Source organism: Zophobas morio, unplaced genomic scaffold (assembly GCF_036711695.1).
Source record: "Zophobas morio isolate AGI-343-1 ecotype UQ-CSIRO unplaced genomic scaffold, CSIRO_AGI_Zmor_V1 ptg000011l, whole genome shotgun sequence".
NCBI lineage: Eukaryota > Metazoa > Arthropoda > Insecta > Coleoptera > Tenebrionidae > Zophobas > Zophobas morio.
The window spans coordinates 2,197,883-2,219,795 of NW_026972116.1; the positions used below are offsets into that span (position 1 = coordinate 2,197,883).

The 21,913-nt window shown below is 34.1% G+C and overlaps 2 protein-coding genes across 2 annotated transcripts in view; one reads left to right on the forward strand and one right to left on the reverse strand.

Moving 5' to 3' along the window:
* The window catches only part of LOC135126653 (peroxidase-like), a 104,382-nt gene extending 103,989 nt beyond the window's left edge, over positions 1–393 (reverse strand). The window contains exon 1 of the mRNA XM_064052694.1: positions 375–393. Coding sequence (XP_063908764.1) covers positions 375–378 — 4 coding nt within the window. The 5' untranslated portion in view covers positions 379–393. The remainder of the gene's footprint in view (positions 1–374) is intronic.
* A 6,520-nt stretch (positions 394–6,913) lies between these two features.
* LOC135126652 (receptor-mediated endocytosis protein 6 homolog) lies at positions 6,914–21,545 on the forward strand. Its single transcript, XM_064052693.1, has 12 exons — positions 6,914–7,136; positions 7,449–7,580; positions 7,630–8,198; positions 8,254–8,455; positions 8,512–8,853; positions 8,906–9,107; positions 10,132–11,880; positions 19,313–19,539; positions 19,700–19,953; positions 20,003–20,329; positions 20,380–20,650; positions 21,247–21,545. The coding sequence occupies exons 2-12, from the start codon at positions 7,458–7,460 to the stop codon at positions 21,385–21,387; spliced, it is 4,407 nt and encodes a 1,468-aa protein (XP_063908763.1). The 5' UTR covers positions 6,914–7,136; positions 7,449–7,457; the 3' UTR covers positions 21,388–21,545.
* The last annotated feature ends 368 nt before the right edge of the window (positions 21,546–21,913 follow it).

The window sequence follows — 21,913 nt, forward strand, 5'->3', positions numbered from 1 at the left end:
AACGACGCGTTTTACTTTCGACAAATTGACACTAGATTTACCAGAATATTACAAGCTGCTTACTGTTTCCTTCATTTTCATTCAAGTCACACGAATTACAATTATAGTGAACCAAGGTTTTTATTGGCATCGACTATTTAAATTTGGCGCTTGCCTTTGGCGGTTGAGGACTCCAATGTCAATAAGGGTGGTTTTGCAAAATCAGCCTCTATGTCGCTTCTCTATGTTCTCTGATATTGATGTCTAAATTGGAGTGGAAATTTCCGATCAACTTCCTATAGGAAAAGAGCCGGAAATGCAGGCGGAACGTAACTTTATGAAATAAACATATGTTCTGAACACCACTAAAACCTAACAATGTAAAATTAACTCACCCATCGATAAAAATGGAATAAAGATGAAATTTTCCCGCATATAAACAATAACAAACCAAAGGGTTATCAACCTTACCAACCCATGATACAAGTAAATATGGTATGGACATCCCATGAACCAAAATTCGTCTTCTTCTGCGCAACGTTATCTGACGTCATGTGGAATGAATGACCTTCCACTTCTGTGTTGACATCTGATGTCAAATATCAATTTTAAGGGTTATGAGGCAGTTATGAGTTTTTGTGGTTATGAGGGTTATTGTTTATTGTTACCAAACTGATGCGTAAAAACAAATTGGTGGTTTGCTAGCGACCTAGCGTTGTTAAAAAAATAGCGGGGATGATAGCAAATAATAAGAAAATATCTGTGTCCTTGTTATGCTCCGTCTTTTCGACAGCAGGTATTTTTTGCTTCCAGTATGGCGATCCTGTTACTGTCATTTGGCCGTCAATTGCCTTGGTGGTAACACGTCTTCCACGACTGTTTGCTGGTTACCGGTGACACTTTCTCGTTGAATAGGGCTGGAGTTACTTTGGGACTGGAATAGTGTTCTTTCCGGTCCGTTAACTCAATAATTCTAGTACAGTCTGTCGTAACCTCAAATCGTAAACACATCAACCTTTCGTTGACAGATAGCGAAAATTACTAGCCTCGCGCTATCTTTGTTTAACACATAGGTTAGGTTCCTCTCTGTCGAATTCCGACCACAGGCAGTTTGCCGTACTTTCTAAAAGTAGATCTAGTGACTTTAGTTGGGCTCGGTAAATATTTCAATTTCCCGCCTGAATACAGCCAGGTGACGTCAGCAAACCTGCGTATGTCCATACCATATTTACTTGTATCATGTTACCAACCCATCAACAGGAAACGTACAATTTTGTAATTTTGCAATCGATTACTAGAGGGCTGTACATCCAAGCTCTGTCATGTCCAACTCCGTTATCTCTAAAGAGATATGACCGTTCCATTCCATTCGACATTTTGTGGCTAGTTCAGAAAGTAGCCATGGAGTAACCGTACTTTAGCAAACTGTAGTGATCTTTATGCATATTAAATTTTAATTATAGATCTCTTTATTGAAGAACGTCAAAAATGAGTAAGACAAGCCCATTAAACCATTCGTTGAATCTCCAACTGACCAACATTTAAAAATCAAATAGCAAATAATAATAACATCGACGATGTTCAACCATCGTATAGAGATCGTTCAGTGGGGACAACTAGACAACTACTATAGGCGCCTTTGATGTTTGTGACCTGAATGTTAAGCCGTCATTGGTGGTCGTTGCCTAAACTATTTCTAGATGTCACCACCCAATTTAAAAATACCTATCACAATCGCTTCATTTAAAAATTAAAAAATTGATTCGTGTACGCAATTTACTACGCACTACTTTGCTCAAATCATAATATCGTGAATCGCAAAATAAAAAGAAAGAAATCTATCGTTAATCTCTAAACGTGATGATCTGTTTAAGATTTTAATTTATTATTCGCACAATTGACACCATCTTTCTCAGATTTTGTGACGATTATGAAAAATGTAATAAATACGTACAAAAACAAAAAGATTTATTTCCAAAAAAATAAAAAAATACGTTGCGAAAATGAAAAAATTACCTAATGTGGCAAAACTATTTTCTTTCTATTAAATTTTTCATCTTTGACATTTGTAAATTTAAAACTAGCTAGCAAGACTAAGTTTTTTTTTATTTATAAGAAGTATGGTTTCCTAGATGCGAGTCCCGATGGTATGAAGATACAATAGTGGAATTAAAATGTAATATTTTGTAGCAAATTTCACAATTAATTAGTGACGGTCTAAATCAAAAATAAAATCTTTAAAAACTACATATGTGGACAATTATTTAAAACAAACAATTGGTCGAAATTTATTTTGACAGAACTTCCCTCGCTTCTTTGAAAAATTATAAAATTAAATTTTGCTATGTTTGTTTTAAGATAACCTCTATAAAATAAAAACCGGTGGCATAATAACACTCTCGCAGCCCCTGCACCGTGGGAGCGCAAATTACAAAGTACGGACAATGTTAAAGATACATATAACAGTTAAATCAAATAACCATAGAATTATTTGAAATGACGTCATCAAATTGTTGGTGGGGATGATGAGCAAAATTTTGGTTAACATTTAACCGTCTGCATAATATTCCTAATATACGTACAATACATATTTGACAACAATCGGTCCAGCAGTTTCAGAGATTACGTGTCTAATAAAAATGAATACAGATTACAGACACGAGACGGACAGAGGGAAACAAGAGACTACTTTCTTCGTATTGCAGGGGTTATGAAACATCGAGAAAATATAAAAGTGGCATTCTTCCGATGGACTCGATTACTAACTTCCTTAGCTTACGCTCGGGAGGTAAAAAGAATAGATAAATATTTTTATTAAGTATAAAATCTGTTTCTAACTTTGTGCATATGAATTTTCCGAAAATAATTAAAAATAGTGTAATAACAATAACAATTTGCAGTTAATCTTAGAAACCACACAATCTGTTATAATAAATAATGAATATTAAAATTAAAACTATTTATTGAGAAGAGTTTTCTCTACAGAATTTTTCCTTACATGCTGTAATATATATTTGTATAGTCTGTTACTTATTTTTATATTTAATTTTACCACAACAATAGAATCATATACTTTTTACTTCCCGAGCGTAAGCGAAGGAACTATAATAATAATTAATAATCGAATCCATCGGACGAATGGCCACTTTTATATTTTCTCGACGTTCCATGACCCCTACAGTAATTAAAAAGTAGTTTCCCGTTTCTGTCGGTCTGGCTGACACATGTACTTTTAAACCAATGCCTGTTTTCATCATGCATTTGTCTCAGAGGGACATTCTAAAAAACATTTTTCATGTTTTAATGGGACCATTGTTTACTAATTGTTTATGGTTTTTTGTAAAAAAATAAAATGTAGATTAGCGTTTCCTAATAACCTTGAATTTTACGCTACCAAGACACAGAAAATAAATTAATAAAACGTAGAGCCGTTACCCGAGAAGTGGGGCCAAATCTGAATTTCAACACGGAATCTCTATTATTATTAATGCAAAGTGTTTAAATCACACCGAAGACTAGACAAAACCCGTTGGAAAGATGTATAGACTGCAGTTTCGATCTTGTTGGATCTCATCAGTACAGCATATTCCAACGAGTTGTCTAGCATTCATTGTGTTTGGCTTATGTGCTTAAGATTAGCAGACACATGTTAGTGAGTGGCAAGTGTGGCGACCTATGTGTTCCCCCACTGTGCCGAAAGATCGTACTTTCGCGATTTTTGGGGAACCAACCAGCGGACGGAAACAGCTACTTCCCGGACAAAAGCCCCGCCGAACGCTGAATTACACCTGTCTGCATTGGCGTCGCCACTTTCGCGGATAGCGGCCGCGTACCTCGAAATGTGCAGTGCATTCGAAAGAATTCGAATTATTTGCGGTGTGACATTCCTGTTATTTTCGAGTAAATGGGGAACCGTTCTTGATTTGGTAAAAAAACAAGATGAACGAGGATGCGAATGAGATTCGAACTTCACTAATGTAGATCTTATTCGAACGCCTGGTTGGCGCCCCAGCCCAAGCAGCTGCAACGCAGTTGTTCGGACACGAGCGAGATATCGGTTATAATCGTACACAACACGCAGCAAATATTGCAGAAACTTATTTGTAAAATAATTATTAAATATTAAATATTAAAACTAAACGCGGATTCGTACACTACAAGTGTAGGATAACGAACAATAGTAATCGGCCACTTTTATGTTTTCTCGACGTTTCATGACTTCTAGAGTACGAAAATAATAGTCTCCCGTTTCCGTCTGTCTGTCGTCTGTCCGGTTTTTTATTAGGCAGATGTCTGTCTGTCTGGTGTCTATTTTTATTAGACAAGTAATCTCCGAAACAACTGGATCGATTGTTTGCACATTTTGTTTGTATATTAGGAATATCATGTAGATGGTTAAACACTGATTAAAATTTGGCTAATCATCCCCACCACCAATGGGATGACGTCATCTCCAAAATTTATAATATATTTTATTTAATTTTGGAAAATAAGACACTTGTAATGTGTGAATCCGTGTCAAATTTTCACCCTAGACATCCAGAATTTTTGGAAAAAATTCAAAACCGAATAACAATATTTTGCAATATAAATTGAAACTGCAAAACCAATTGCTCTGAAATCTTGTAAATGTTTTAAGGTTATCCTAATCATGGTAAATCGTTAAGCAAAATTTATTCATTTATCCCCTCCCAAAAAAAATGATTAAATCGGGAACAGCTCACTCTGTTTTCCCGAAAATTTGGGAATACAATACTGTTATCATTAGTATTACTCTGCACCTAGCCAAATTGATATACGTTTCTTTACAAATATGTTAATGACGTCATCACAAAATTTCGTTAAGGTAAAACTGTTTTGTAACATCGCCCACTACGCTTCTTTACATTTACTTCAACGTTACAAGCATATCTTTATTTTAATTTATAAGGGTTCTCATCAAAAAAAAAAAAAATTCGCATAATCAAATTTTATATTTTTTCGAAAAAACTGGACTTGAGGGAAGTGCTGTCGAAATAACCTTCGACCAATTTTTACTTCCCGAACGTAAGCGAAGGAAGTATTGTAATCCAACCGACTCTCTACTTTTACAGGAGGAAGAAATAGATCTCCCGTTTCCGTCTGTCTGTCCGCCTGGCAGTCTGTCCGTCTGTCCGTCTGTCTGCCGTCACGGATTTTTATTAGACCGATAACCTCCGAAAGTACTGAGTCGATTGTTGTCACATTTTGTATTTATATTAGATGGTAAAACGCTAACCAAAATTTCTCTAATCATCCCCACCACTAATGCGATGACGTCACTTCAAAATTGTACATAGTAAATGGGTTCTAAATTGTATAAAATAACATAGTCCTAAACATGTAGTTTATGAGTCTGAATAGAGTTTTTACCCGAGACGTCCAGATTTTTGAAAAAATTATGAAACAACATTTTGCAATTTAATTTTGATTTTTGATTCTGCTAAACCGAATACTGTCAAATATTGCAAATGTTTTAGGGTTATAAAGAGCATAATAAATTTTTAGTCAAAATATATTTGCTTATCCCCTCCAAAAAATGGCGCATAAATCCTATCTAACAATGTACAAGTCTGTACTTGTAATTTATCACTCCATTCATATTTTTTGGATTTGCATATACAGGGTGACTCAAAAAAATTAATGAATGCGTAAATTTATTTTATTGATTTAATCAGGAACTACAAAACCGAATGCTTTGAAATCTTGGAGGTGTTTTAAAGTTATCATAAGAATGGTAAATTTTTGATCAAAATGTATTTGCCCATTCCCCTAAAAAATTGATGGCGTCACTCCCAAAATTCTGCTGAATAAATCCTATCTAAAATGTACAAAATATGTTGAGTCTGTACTTATAATTTATCATTCCATTAATAATTTTTGGATTTGCGTATACAGGGTGAGGGTGACTCAAAAAAAATTATCATTGTATTTCAGGAGCGAGGGAAATTTTTTTTATACGTACTTATTACATTATTTTGATAAACATCACAAAACTACAAGTATCTTGAGAAAGAATGTGTGAATTGTGCAAATAATAAAGTAAAATCTGAAACAAATTATCACGTTTACAATAGATTAAAGATGTCTTTCTTTTTTTTTGCGATTCACGATATTACGATTTGAACAAAGTAGAATGTAGTAAATTACATACACGAATCAATTTTTAAATTTTCAAAGGAAGAGAAGAGATTATGATACTTTTTAAATTGGGTGACGACACCTAGAAATAGTTCAGGCAACCACCACCGATGACGCGATGACGGCTTCAAATTCGGGTCAGAACTAATCTATGGGTCAGAAACACGTCAGAAACATGAAAGACGTCGACAGGAGTTGTCCCTTCTGTATGTTCTGTTCTCTACACTGTCACTGTCACTACAGTCTGTGAAACAATGGTCTGTGGTAGTCTGTGTTATCATTATGCAACCAGAAATACACAATGTTGCAGCCACGATGTTTTTATAGTGTGGAACGGTCTTTGTACTTTTAGTTGGAGAATTTTGAAGGACAGTGGCGCTAAGTTCGCTTAATATCTCAACCACGGTGGTAGAAGTAAGGTGTGGAAACAAGCCGCTCCAATTTGTTGAATAAAACACGCATCCCAGTAGGCTTATTTACTACGAAATAGTATGCAGCACAGTATGTCCATCTATGTATTAACATTTCAACTTGTCAGTGTATTTATGAATGAATTAAGTGACAGATTCGTTGGAGGGAAAATAAATCACAGCACAACGGTTTGTGGTTGGTCCTTGGTGTGAATCGTGTGATTGGTGGATGATTCGACATTTGTGATTGGGTAATAAATGACATTGGCATAAATGTCAAAGATTTAATGCAGTTTTCTATTACTTAATTTCAACTGATCTCTCTAGACGTCGCTGCGGTGTGGACAGCGAATGACATATAATCCAAACCACGCGATTTGTGTTTTCTACCAATGATTTTGAGGAAAGTTATGAATGAGGTTTCCACACCTTACTTCTACCACCGTGATCTCAACCTTGTAGTCCGTTCAGAAATTGACAAATGTGTCAAAACAAAGCATTTGTTAAGTTTTTCCAAGTTTTTAAACGTGTGTAAATAGTTTGAGTTTCTATAACGAATGTAAATAGTCTTATTTGTACCAATTTAAGGTAAGTTCTGGAAATGATGGAATTTTAAAAATACAAGTTTCAAAAATTACATTTGGAGGTTAAGTTGATCTAATAATATTTATTCAAAACTTTCTCTTCATCACAATTTCAGCAAATACTAAGTTGCACTCTCTACATAACATTTGTTTTATGTTTAACTGAAATAGTTTATTAACGTGTTACTTATTGTTTTGTGCTTAATTGAAATTGCAATCTGTAACTGGTACCACCATTTAAAAAACAACCTGGTTGGTCTATTGTTTGATGTTGCCTAATAGTAGTGCAAACCCTTTAAATTTCTTCACTTTTAAGGCATTGAGAATGAAAGATAATGAAGCAGAAGATAAAAAAGACAGGAATGTCTTTAAACTCCTATCTCAATTACGAAAAGAAAAGTTATTTATCACAAGTGAGAAATCCAACATCCAAAAATTGAATAAGGCGGTATGTATTACAAAGTCAACCACCCCTAAAACATAATCAACTTCAATAGATAAAAAAGAAAACAGAAATTCTGCTCGAAACAACTTGGATAACAACAAAACAAAGACTTCACCTGCTTAATCAAAGAGAGTTTACATCACAAAACTATGAACATATCAAGGCCATAGTAAATGCGGAATTTGTGGAAGCTAAAACACTTTTAGGTTTTCAGTCGGCTGTAAAAATTGAAAATTTGCTACAAATCTTACGGTCACAGCCTGAACAACTGGCAAGATGGCTTTTTTTGGGAGAACAAACGGCTGATGAGCCAGATCAGTTCTCAAGTGTTTTACAAACAATTGTTACTGGATTGTATGCTTCTTGTATATTTCCAGAGGATACAAACTATATGTTAAAACTATTATATGAACTGTCAAAGTTGCAGCTAATTAAGAGTGAAAATCCTAGACGAATGCTCAAACAGGGTATATGTTCTTTTAAGAATTTATATTTCATTTTTACTGAAGTCTTGCGTACTGCAAAATTCTTCCTAAGTGCTGCCTTAGAATTGCCCGTATTGCGTTTATCATCATATAGAGATTTCTACTTGGACGTAGATCCAGATAAAACGCTTATTAGGTAAAATAAGTGTTTCTTTTTTTTTTTGTTTTGATCAATAGAATTAATTTTTCAGGTACAAGCAAAATGAAAATAATCTAAAGGCAGAATTTAGAGACATACAAGAATACCGAACTGAAGTTATACGGAAACTGGCTGAATTTACAAACCATTTTATTTCATCCTTAAGGGAAAATGTGTACAGTTTTCCAAAACCCATAGCCTGGATTGTTTATCAGATTTCAAAAATTATTACAAAATCTTTTGGAAGTAAAGAGGTCACTATATTGATTTATTTTACTATCATGATTATGTGTATTCATTGCAATTTTAGGCAAATGCTATTGTTACCGAATTAATTTTTACTTTATACATTTGCCCAGCAATTGTTGATCCTGAACAATACTGCATTTGTGATGCGCAAATTACAGAAATTACGCAGCACAATCTAATGCAAGTTGGACAAGTGCTTCAAGTTCTAGCGCTTAACAAATTTGAATCTCCAGATATTAGACTTAACGATATTTACAGTTTATTGGATAATGATATGGTTTGTAATTTTTTGGAAGATATTTTATTCAATCTAGAGTATGATGATGATTCACCACCTCTTGATATCACACCACAAGTTGTTAGAAACTGTGCTCTAATTGAAGAAGACGAATTAAATAATTTGGTAATTTAATAAAATCAATTTTTGTTCTTTTTGTACATATATAATATTTTAGGTCATGTTTCTCCAAAAAGTCCATAATGAACAGACTCAAAATGATGGCGGTAAAAAGCTTGTTCTAGGAAGTAATGTCATAGAAGAACAAGTTGCTTCACTTATTCTACCTTCTTCACTGGAAAATTCACCAAAAACTAATAAACCATTCACCAACGGCTTTGCTGAAAACAACTTGAAGAAGTCCAATTTTTTGTCATTAGGTAAGTCCTTTCTATATCTTCTTTTTCATATGTATTTGCGTTATTTTTAAATTTACATAGTGCTTAAATATAAAGTAGTGAAGGATTTCTCTGTTCACTGGCTCCACCGTAAACATGTTCGTATTTTATATGATATAACTATGAAATGTATAGAATTTGGATTCTAGGTTATCAGTATTATTTTGTGTATATGTATGTGCTAAATTTACTGATACATTTGCCTTTTATAAGTATTAACGATGTGGAAGTCGAAGTTAGATTTTCCACAGAAAACAGCGATGCTATGATGCTATTTTGGGGAGAGGTTAGCAAATTTGCAGTTTGATAACACATATTATTTCTGAAACTGCTGAACTGATTATTGTGAAATTTTAGATCTCCTATAAAAATGTCAGTACACAGTATTGTTGCTGTTAGTGATACGTTGTACATATCAAAAATTTATTAAGAAAAATTTCACTGGAAATGTGCCGTTACCTGAGTAATATGCGCCTCTATTTATATTTAAAAATATTTTAATTGTCTAAAAACTTCAGAAACGAACGAAGTTATGTTTAAATATTTTTGACCAAACTTCTTTTTTTTTTATAATAATGTGAGGGACAACGTTATTCGACTTTGAAATGATAAATACATGGAGAAATGATTAACTAAGTTGTATTAGAGAGATGTGTACACAAATAAAGTTTGAATTCTTATTAGTTGTGACCTCAACAACCTTAATAACTCAACAAATACAGATCAGTAAAACATAACATGATTTAAGAAAATTAAGCAACTTCTGTCGTAATTATTAAATCAGTTGATTATGATTTAACAGGGTCTATTATATAAATCATGAATTACTAAATCGTTACAGAGTATGTTTTTGTACGTAAATTCAGATGTTAACCACACTCAATTTCCCTGTGTTTATAATATATTTTAATTATATCGTGTATTTATAACGGCCTGTATTGGTTAATGCAATAAAATAACAAAAAGCTCGTTAATATTGCTACTCTAACAAATACATTTTTTTCAGTCACAAAAAATCACACGTCTAAATCTAGAGAAGAAATGGAAGAGACTTTTCCCCTAACTGTACTGATTTTCTCACTGGACAAAGATGTATCAGAACCTGTGGGTTTTTTGCCAGAAGAAAAAGTCGTAAATATGAACATGAACATTAAGAAGGAGGTGGTACTTCCAAAACCACCAACGGAAATCATAACAGAAGCTGTAAACGGCCACGTAGAAGAGAAACAAGCATATTCAAATTTCCAAGATGAAGGCTCAATTGGAAATACTTCAGATAATCTAGAAGCCATATCAGAAGCAGCAAGCAACCATTCAGTTGCTAGCAGCCTTGAACTAGAAAACGAAGATCAAAATGACAATCTTTCTGATATGATTTCTGCTAATGTGTCTGGAAGAGGAACTCCTAACATCTCTGGTAGAGATACTCCAAGCTCTCAAGTTAATGATATTGAAGAGAGACCAATACCAGAAGCAAGACAAGCCGACATTGCTCAACCACAACCTCAAATTAGTAGACAGATTCGATCAGAAATTGACGATAAATTTTGCAAGTTTGAAATCAAGAAGCTGTTAGAAGGAGATGAGACTATTTCTATTATATCTGAAACGTGGAGTACGGACGTTTTAGCTTCCGATAATGAAACAATCGATGCTGGAGATGCACGAGGAGAACGTCAAGGCCTGCAATTGATAGATCAAGCAATTAATGAAGTTCCAACAGGAAATATCTTGGATATTTCAGAAACACAGAGCGAAAGTGCTTGGTCTACTGACGTAATGGCATCAGACACTGAAAGAATGACTGAAGTAGATAATGACGACGCAGGTAGTGTGGCGCAATCAGATGATACAAATAGTGTAGCACGATCTGATGATACGCGATCTGAAACTGAAGAGAATCTGGTCAGTCCAGCTAGCCGAAGGCTATCAGGTTCGTCAAACAGCTACGTAAATCACGTTAATTACGTAAATTATCAGGAATACAGAAAAGTTGAGATTAAGAATGACGTCAAAACAGACAACAATGCCAACAATGTGTTGTTCAAATCAGTGACTACTTTAACAGATACTCAGCAGATTGCCCATAACGCTTTAAGTTTTTCTGAGCTAAAAACTACAACATATAATTCAAATCGAGTTACTAATAGATTACAGAAAGATGTTCCAGGACCCAGCGGTTTCAATTCCAGTGCCTCTGAACTCTTGAAACAAAATAGTTACGAAGAAAGATCCAACGAAATTTTACTTAGTAACTGCAGTTTGAATTCCAGCTCTAGCGGCAGTAGTAGTAACAGTTTTGAAAATAAACATTCCCATGCTGAGAATTGCGAAAGATGGGAGAGCAAACAGTGGTTAAACAGTTCCGGAAGTAGCTTGAATGTTACATCCACTCCTTCTGAAAGTACGAGCGAATTGTCGGTTTTAAGCGTCAGTAATTTGAATAATCCAGTTAATATTGTAACTAAGAAATCTGCGACTGTATTGAATACTCGAAGTTTGAAGCCGTCTGCATCCACAGGGGCCATACCAAAAAGTATTAGTTTCGATATGAGCGCTGATAAAGGAGATAAATATTTGGACGATGATCAAAGAAGTAAGAGAGGTGGTTTCTTTGGAAAATTGAGGATAGGGTTTAAAAACCGGAGAGGAAAGTCATTTAGAAATCAAGAAGATTTTCGAATGGAGAATGATGAGTTTTCTGGATCAAATAAAAAAACGCCAAATGAATCTCCAGTCAAAGTAAATAATGCAGGTGAGTGCTTCTTTTGACCAATCTAAAAATGTGATTTCATTGAATTAAGTTGAATTGGAATTTAACACATGACAGAAATTATAAAAAAAAATTATGGGTACCTACTAAAATAATATTTCTGGTTTGTTTTTAAATACGTACGATTAATTTTAATATTAATTAGTTTCTTTTTTTTTTGGAAACTGAAATAATTTTGCTGGGCATTGTAGAAGCTCTCGAAATCATAAGGTCATTAACACATTTCACTGATACTGTAAATGGCAACATATATCTCTATTCATCTTCAGGTATAACTTTGGCAACTTGTATAACAGGTAATCATGTGTGGCATTACAGTGGCACTTCTCAATTATTTCCCTTCATAGCACATTAAACATGTAAATCTACAATCCTTCTTAGGTTATTCGATATATTGGTTAGATTTATCTATATTTCTCTTTTCTATCTTCGTCTCTACTCGTTAGCAATACAGATAATTTACTATATCTACCTTTCGGATAAAAAACAACGATACATTACTCATTTTCTATTTAATTTTGCTAAAAAAAATGAAATAGAATAGTATATTGTTCAACGAGTGAGAAAGTTGGTCATTGCACGAGAACGAGAGTTTCCGGAACGAGCCAAAGGCAAGTGGAGGAACTCATCCGAGTGGAATGACCAATTTCTCAGGAGTTTAACACCATATTTTTTCGGCTCATATAATCAAGAAGATATAGACAAAAAAATCAAGAATTATTTTTATTAACAGTAATGATGACGTGTAAACAAAACATAACCAGGCTAACGCATGGACGAGTTCAATTTTTATTAGGGGTGATAGTGGGGAACTGTTGAGAAAAGTAAATGTCGCGTTCTGATTGGACAAAAGCTGTAGAGAAAAGTGCTCATTCTTCAATAGATTGAAAAATGGTCAATTTTCTCAATCCAAAATGCAGTAAAAATTCAACATTTTCTCAATATGAGCAGAAACTAATAATTTTTGAACGCTTGCGTGGTATTCTTGCTGTCACTTAAACGACGGTTTAAAACACCTCCTTTAACTTAAATTCTAACGGAGTTGGTGTATCATATCAACAAAAAAGGTATGTTGAATTACTGTTATCATACAAAACAAGTTTCACCCTTTTGCAATGTAATTGAAATTTCGATATGCACTAGATAGGGGAAAACTAAAAAGATTGTAAAGTGGACAATTTAAACTTTATATGATTTCTAGTATGCTTATATGCTTATACTCGTAGTACAGAATAATTCAGATTTCTAATCATTCCAAAAGTTTAGTGAATTAATTGTGCAATTTGTAGATACGTACAATAGTTAAAACAGTTCTTTTAAGTTTCAAAAACAACACTTCAAATAAATTTAAAGAGCCTCTTAACTTGTCAAAACTTCTTGGGGGATAATAACAATATAGTAACCCAAAAATAAAAATTTTAGAAACCTGCATATACATATATTCTCGTATGTGTACTCAAATTTAGTTTAGTTTAATTTATTGACAAAAACCTTATTGAATATCTACATAAAACTAACATTCCTACGTCTAATAAGTAATATTATACTGAGAGAAAGTAATAAAATGCGATTAAAGGCAGCCATGTATTTTTGAAAATTTATCTTTGATCGTTGCATTTTGAATTCAAACTTTTAAATTAACAGTAATCTAACAAGAAAATTCTATCGAAAACAAGCCTTCAAAAATTCATGCCTGTCTTTGGTCGTGTTTTTGTTTCTCTCTCGGTATAATTCCAAAGTAAGTTGAGTTTTTTTGCACATTACAGCTTTAGTACAATCAATTCGCCATGAGACCGAACGTTTTCGGTAGACGGTGATTTTTTTGGGGAGGTTTCGTAAGTGGGTTGGCCATGAATCGAACACTGCGTTTTCGGTCCTGCTTTCATTCGGCCGCCGTCTTGAAAAGAAGGGTGCACTTAGGTTTTTCATTGGGTGATTCTGGCAAAAAAAAATTTTTTTTTATAATACGGGGTGTTTGCGAAATGCATGGACAAATAAATTGGAGGGGTTCCCGAGAGCATAAGGAATGAAAAAAACTCCTGTTGTATTATCAAAAGTTGCAAAGTAAATCTACCCTTTATCGAAGCTTTATTCGCGCCACTGTAAGAGGTGCTATCCGATTCAATTAATTCACTTTTTGTAAAAACATAACAACCAAAAACTGACAACGAAAGGTGAAGTTTGAAAAATCTCAAGTAAAAAGTCAAAAGTATTTTTTCAGAAACAATCAATTTGAAACAATTTTAACTGGATGCTTAAACATTTTGGAGTAAAGAATTATTTTAAATGGTAGTAATTAGAGTCATTTTTACTTCATTTTCCTTGCGTCGAGATCCTATTAGAACGAGGGCCGGCGAACCACTGTTCAGGGTCGCGGCTCTTCTTTCCCGTTTTTCGCGTTCCGCTGTGGTTTTTTCAGTTCTTATAAGAACGCGGTTCTCGACAGTAGTTCGCCGATCTTGGTTCCATTGGAATTCCGACGTGATAGGTAATCGTCTGCGTGCTCTTTTTCAGGATGTTGTCATTTTCTCTAATTATGTAGAGACTTATTAATGAATGAGCATAGTTAACAAAAAGAAAGTACTAATAAGAATAAGACTTTTCAACGACGATAACCAACTAAACTTTACTAATCAAATTAAAATAAAGAATAAAATTAACACAACGTTAAACAAACTATTACAACAGGTTTTCGAACTGACGGCCTCTATTTTGCACACATGCTTCTGCTCGCTGAATTAACGACTGCTGCGTTCTTCTAACCATATCTGGATTATTTCTAATCTGGGCAGCAACATTTTGAATGCGATTTGTCAACTCTTGCATCGTATTCACTGGAGTTTGATAAACTACCTGCTTCATGTAACCCCATAAAAAAATCACAGGGATTGAGATCGGGAGAACGAGGTGGCCACAACACAGGTCCATTCCTCCCAATCCATTTGTTTGAAAAGTTTCGGTCAAACCATTCCCGCACTTCTACGGCATAATGTGCAGGAGCCCCATCATGAAGGTACCATAGATCCCTACGAACATTTAAGGGTACATTTTCCAAAAGTGGTCCTAAATCGTTGTTTAAAAAATCTAAATACGCAACCGCCGTCAAGCGAGGGGGCAGAACGTATGGACCTATCAAATTGTTGTTAACCATGCCTGCCCAGACATTTACTGAAAATCTGTCTTGAAAATGCGTTTCCCGTATGGCATGCGAATTTTCATCAGACCAAATATAAGTATTACGAGAATTAAAAACTCCTTCTCTTGTGAAAGTAGCCTCGTCGGCGATCAAAAGCTTCTGCACAAAGTCTGATTGCACCCTAATTTTTTGCAGCAACCACTCGCAGAACCGCACTCGACGAGGCAGGTCTTCTGGTTTAAGGGATTGCACGCGCTGCACGTGGTATGGGTGTCCTTTTAGGGTTCGCCACACAACAAACAGAGAAACTCCTAATCTGTATGATAATCTGCGAATGCTTATGCTTGGAATTTCTTCCACAATTTCTAGTATTTCTGGTTCCACCTCTATAACATGTTCGGTTCTTTCACGACCACGATCCGTCGTACTTGGCTGAAATTTTCCGTTTTCCCGGAGACGTTGAAAAATGGCACTAAATGTTGTGTGATGAGGCAATCTTCGGCCTAGAAATTCCTCCTGGTAGAGACGCTGCGCTTCATGAACATTTCCAAATGCTCTTCCGTAAATCAAGACGAAATCGGTCATTTCGGCATAAGAAAAAGCTGCCATTTTAAAAGTCAATAAATTTTACGGAATTTTTAGAGTCACTAAGCAATGAAGATTACGTTTTTTTTTACAATGCACTTTTATTATGCAATTTTATTTCGAAAACTAAATTAGTTATTTATTATACAAGCGGTTAAAGTGAATGTTTAATGAGCGGTCAGTTTAAGGCGAGAGCGGCGTAATACAAAATTTTATTCAATTTTGACAACCCCAAGTCCCAAATTGTGAAAAAATTGGTGATTCAAAGTTCACATTCGAGAAACGTCAGAATTGACAGCGACCACGGCTGTAGCATAGATAGGTTGAGTATCTTTCATTCATTCACGTTCCGGTAGGTGGAATAATTTCTTTCCGTACCAGTTGGCCATGACGCGCGTTTTCAAATGGGTCCCTCTTACGGTATTTAGAGGCATTAATTTTTGCCACATCAAAAGGATACGATTATACCGACATAAATGACAACTTTGACATTTAATCAAAGCATTTAATAATAATTTTTATGTTAAACGTTCAATCTTTTGGAAGCATCTTTGACCATTGTTTACACCAGCTACTATGCGACTTCTCTGAAACCGTTTTTGCAGAACCCTCATACAACGCCCCTGCCCTAATCGCGTTCCTACTCTTCAAATGTTATGAGAAATGTTTGTACAACATTTGAAGGTTAGGTAGGAACGTGATCAAGGGTGTTGTATGAGGTTTTTGTGGGGGCGGATTCGGCAAAATCGCGGTGGCTAATGTAATCAATTACCGAAAAGTTCTTAACCAGTATTGTCAACTTGTTTTTCGAAGGAATCTGTGTTTATCTGGTCATCGCACATGCTTGTTTAATGATTGTTTACATGAAACAATAGTGCTAGAAATATGGAACAAACCTGCGGTTGCCGAGGTTTGTTATGTATAAATGTACGTTCCTCTCTGAGTTGGCGATCTCGTTAAACCAATTTAAACAGTAATTTCTATCATAATACATCAACTAGAAGTAGATTAGTAGAATGACAGTTTTGGCAGCCTGTCAGTTGTCAATTTGCCATTGCAGTAGTGGAAAATTTCATTCATAAAGATGTTAGTGTGTAATCGTAATTCACAGATGGCGAAACGATCTAAAGCGCGCCAAAGCCGCCTAGGACACCCAAATTTTATTCCACCAAATTTCCCTTAGGGCCGGTTTATCAATGCTCAGTTAAAAGTGTCTGTTAAGTAACTGTCAGATAAGGGTAACTAGCAGTTAACGGAGGTAAAGTGTTTATCAATGCACGATGTTTCTTCCAGTTTCGTAGCTCGAAGTTTAGCTGTTACTCTCTTAAGTTGGTAACGCTCACCCCACTGGAAATGAGTTGTGATTGGTCAGTTTAAAACTACCCCGACCTTGAAAGTTCCATCAGATTCGATCCGCATTCGGTATTCAACGATTGTATATCGCGTTTCACGTGATCAATCATGAAAAAGCAAAATTTAGCATTAGAAAAAAAGTATTGGAAATTAAAAATGAAACAAGTAGGTACACCTATAAATAAATACAGAAATATCGAAAAAGAAATTAGTCAAAGTTGGCCATGCATGAAAAGGCGTTTGTCTTAGTTTAAAATATTTTTTTATTAATCGTCACGTTGACAAAAGTAATTTGCACTGTTATCAAACGAAATTAATAAAGCTTTTTTGTTATTAGAATTTTCAGAAATGGGATAAATTTTAGACAAAATTGGAAAACGGTGATTTTAATTCATTCTTATGTGTTTTAAAAGTAGGCGTCATAATTCTAATTTTAAACTGTCAATTTGACATTTAATAAAAAAAATTAAATTACCCTACCACCGTGATTACGACAAACGGCTTGTCGTGCATGGCCTACTTCGATTAATTTCTTTTTCGATCTCGCGGTATTATTAGATAGGTTTTTAATTTTTGGTACCTACATTAGACCTGGAAAATAATCAGCTAATAATAAGTGTTTTTTTCATCTTTTCTCTGTCAATTTGTTGCACAACATAAGTCCTCATCAAAATATTGTTAAATTCATAACAGATTTATTTGGATTTCTTAGGTTATGTTGCCACTAACTGGTGGATAACGCTTTAACTGACAGTTTGAACTGTCAGTTAATTTATCAGGCACTTTGACCACCAGTTTTGAGCTAGCGGGTGATGATAAACAGGTTAACTCACAGACAAGCTTTAACTGCCAGTTACTTTAACTTAACTGCGCATTGATAAACCGGCCCTTAGTGTACCAACCTTATATTCTACAGCCGTGACAGCGACCAAATAAAAGTTTTATATGCGTAGAATTTAGGTTACAATATCAGGTGTGTGTGTGTAGTATGTGACTCTGGCGACGGTGTTTGTTTATTTTAAACAAACTAAAATTATCGAAAAATTGCAAAATCATGCAAGATTCCAACGGCAAAACTTGCTCCCAAAAAAGAGCAAATCAGAAAGTGTATCAAAAGTTCCTTAGATGGAAAGAGCAGCAAGGCATTGGAGAAATTACAGAAATGGTAACCATGGTTTCAAAACAGCAAAATAAAAATTTTATTTCGCTAGCGGTTTAAAAATTTTATGGTGCTACCGGATAAACCAAAGCTTTAGTGGCCTACTGACGGCAAAATAAACGTTTGTTTACATGTCAAAATTGAATAAACACTTATTAGAACATTTTTTTCTTAATGATATCTACTCATCCAGACCAATTTTCAGTTTTTTTTTGTCGGTGCATTTCGCAAACACCCTGTATAATCTACAACTTTTATCTTACATTTTCGGCGTAGCATTACTATTAAAATATTAGAAACAAAATAGTATATTAAGTATTAAGAACGGTAAGGGGTGTTTACTGGTCGAAGGCAAAAGTTTGGAGACGGAGCGAAGCGACGTCTCCAATTTGTCTGACACCAGTAAACTCCCTTAACGTTCGTGATGCTTATACTATTTTTTGTACGACCATCAAAAGATTTGCGTCTTTTTATCAAATTCATAAATTGAAAGAATTTATATCAAACATCAACAAGGTCGTTTTTTAATTTAAAATTTGTTACTATGGTTTCGATTAATATAAACAACAATTTTAAAAATCAGTTTCCATCATGTTTCCATTTTGACCGCTTCGATTTAGATTTGATCTGGCTTGATTTCGAGTTAATTTTCTTTCCGCGAGTATTAGTGAGTGATTTATTTGCTTAAAATATCAATCATGAGTGATTCTGAAAGCGAAAATGTCGAAGTCGAACACGCATGGAATTTAAAATAAAAAAAATCTTGAATGCATGATTACTTACCGTTCGCCTCTTAGTTGTTAGTCGTAGTAACCCGTAAACTGAACTTACTGCTATGGAAACCTATACGGTAAATGATCGAAAAAGCAATGGTCGTACAAAAAAATAGGCATATGAAAAACTAAGGGATGAAATTTTTTTGCAATTTCAATCGCAGTTTTATCTCTAGTTGCGCATCGTCAAATTTGATTTTGCACTGGCAAAAAACTGATTTAATCCCTTAATTTTTTCATATTTTTCTATCCATAACTTTTTTATTGTTAATGTTATATCAAAAAGTTATGCATAAAACTTATAAAACAATGATACCACCGAAAACTAAATTTTATCCTCACGCCCTACCACCCTATGATTCAAATACTGATTTTTATCCAATAATAATAGGAGTATAATGATTTCAGAAGTGTCAGAAGATATTTTAGCAAAATATAGAACAAAGCCGTATTTGGAAAGACAAAGTACTCCACTTAAGGGAACTAATGGGACTGAAAAATCAGCTTCAAAAGTAAGATCTGTGGAAGAAAATGGCCCCGATAATATTGATGTTAATAATAGTTTTGATGATATTAAAAAGAAGTTACGTTTAGTATTAAGTAATACCACATCACAAACTCCCAAGGTTATTAAGGTTAGTTCTGTTATTAATGTAGAAATAAGAGTTGACAACGTTTCTCATGACAAACAGTTCAGCTTTCGTTTTTCTCACTTTATCTCTCTCTTTTTTTGCTATACATATTTACCTAATCATTGTCATACTTACTACATAATAAAACTTTTACCCATAACAGGAAAATAGATTATCAGTGAAGAGTAAGGTTGAAACAATTCTTAGATTAGAGTTAGGTAAGGCGCGCAAACTAAAAGAATGGTCCAATATAGCCAGAATTTCCGAAACGTTGAGGTTTGTGAATTTGTTGAACGAAAGTACCTGCCTGAGCTTATTACAATCACTTCATGAAGACTACCTTCAACGCGCTGTCTACACAGAATATTTAATATATTCTCGCCAAGAGCTTCTATTTTGCCATTCATATCTAGAAGGGTAATTCGAATATACCCCCACGTATGTTATTATACAATCAATATTCTAGCCTCAGCGAACAAATAAATAACGAGAAACAACAATGCGAGAAGTATTTAAGTATGATTTGCGTAAAAAAATTTTTAATGGAACAAGAAATTAGGATAATGCAGTTTTGTGAAGAGTTCAAGGAAATCAGCCTGTCGGATGAAAAGTGCGATTACTTAAATAACTTCTATGATCAGTTGTATTTGGTGATGCAGAAGAATGGTCTGTGGCAAGATATTTTGAAAAACTGCGGAGACGTTATTAAAATTACGTTGGAGCGATGCATTATGTGCAAAATTTATAAATATGCTCTATATCCTAACGGTGATGGAGATCGCGACAGGGACCAGTAAGTATTAATATTATTTTTGGAAGTTGGTAGCTATTGTGATTTTTTAGTGTTCTTTTTCAACACATTGAGAAGTTGTCCAGTATTATAAGCCCTAATCATAAAGATTTAATGATTCATAAAATGTTTCTGCGAGAGATGCCATGGATACCCGCTCAAGATGCTTTAAAAGCTATGAATGCTTATAAAACACCCAGAGATAAAGTTAACTGTGTAGTTCATTGTGCAAAATGCATAATGGATTTGTTGTCGTTTTCTCAAAACGCTGGGTCTACAACAGCAGACGATTTTACACCTGTGCTCGTTTACGTAATAATCAGGGTAAGATGTGTATTTTTAATAATAAAGCATTAATATTAATAAATATGTAGACAACGCAATGAAAATCTGTAGATTGCAGTTTCGACCTCCTTAAGTCTCAGCAGTACAGCATATTTCAGTGGTTGTCTAGTTTTTAAATATTTATCTTTACAAGCGTAAAGCAAGCAAACTAACGTTAGTGAGATATATTCGTATTGACTCACTGGGTTCCATTTTCATTTTTGTCACAAACATGCAATTTTTAAATGACTTGAACCAACCAGTGGATGGAAACAGCTACTTCCCGGATAAGAAGTTTTCATTACCTTGTCTAAATGTTTATTGGTATAAAACGTAATGAAAAGGTGCCAAGAAGAGGTGACACCAGTGCTGGCAGGTGTTCTTGTCCGGGGAGTAACTGTTTTCACCCACTGTCTAGTCCAAGTCGTTTAAAAATTGCACAATGTTTGTGACAAAAATGATAATGGAACGCAGTAAGTCTCCCAACACATTGCTATCTTATATCACCGTAAAACATTAGTTACCATTTTTGTCGCTATAAATATATATGATGTATGGTTTGTAATATTCATATTTTATTAACTACTTTTCTCTAGGTTAATCCAAGATATCTTCTCTCTACAATACAATTTGTGAACAGCTTTTATCAAAATCAAATTGATGGCGAAGAACTTTACTGGTGGACACAGTTTTGTTCAGCCGTTGAATACATAAAAACTATGGATTATTCTGATTGACAAATACTTTTTCACAATAATCTATATATAAATATATTTCTTGTATAAAATATTTATGTAATTTCATTAATATTTTAATTTCTATTATTAAGTATATTTTAAATATGAAATTGTTAATACATTAAAATGGGGGTTTGAAATAAAAAAACTCAGTAAAATTCGACTTTTATATATAAAAAAATTGAGTCAAGGTTACTTTGAGAGAACTTCCCTCTCCCCTAAAGGATGTACAATACAACATATCCAACTCTTATGAAAACCCGTTTAAATTATAAAACAGTGTTAAAGTAGATGTAAACAAGCATAGTATGCATGCACTCCGTGGTAGACACGGTTTTTTCTCATAAAAAAAAATAACCGTAGTTTATTGTTTTAATAAACTTGTTTTTAAAAAGAACTTTGATTTTATTCACAATTCTTATTATTACCCTTGATTTTTACTGGATTATTTAATATTGATCATTCACAATTATCACTTCATTCTACTTCACAATTATTCACTTAAATAATTACAACTTATTGGGAG

Excerpts from the sequence above, each read along its gene's own strand:
- LOC135126652 (XM_064052693.1), top strand. The coding sequence starts at position 7,458 with ATGAAAGATAATGAAGCAGAAGATAAAAAAGACAGGAATGTCTTTAAA. Across the intron at positions 8,854-8,905 it reads AAGACGAATTAAATAATTTG|GTCATGTTTCTCCAAAAAGT; the intron begins GTAATTTAATAA and ends ATAATATTTTAG. Across the intron at positions 20,330-20,379 it reads GGAGATCGCGACAGGGACCA|TGTTCTTTTTCAACACATTG; the intron begins GTAAGTATTAAT and ends GTGATTTTTTAG.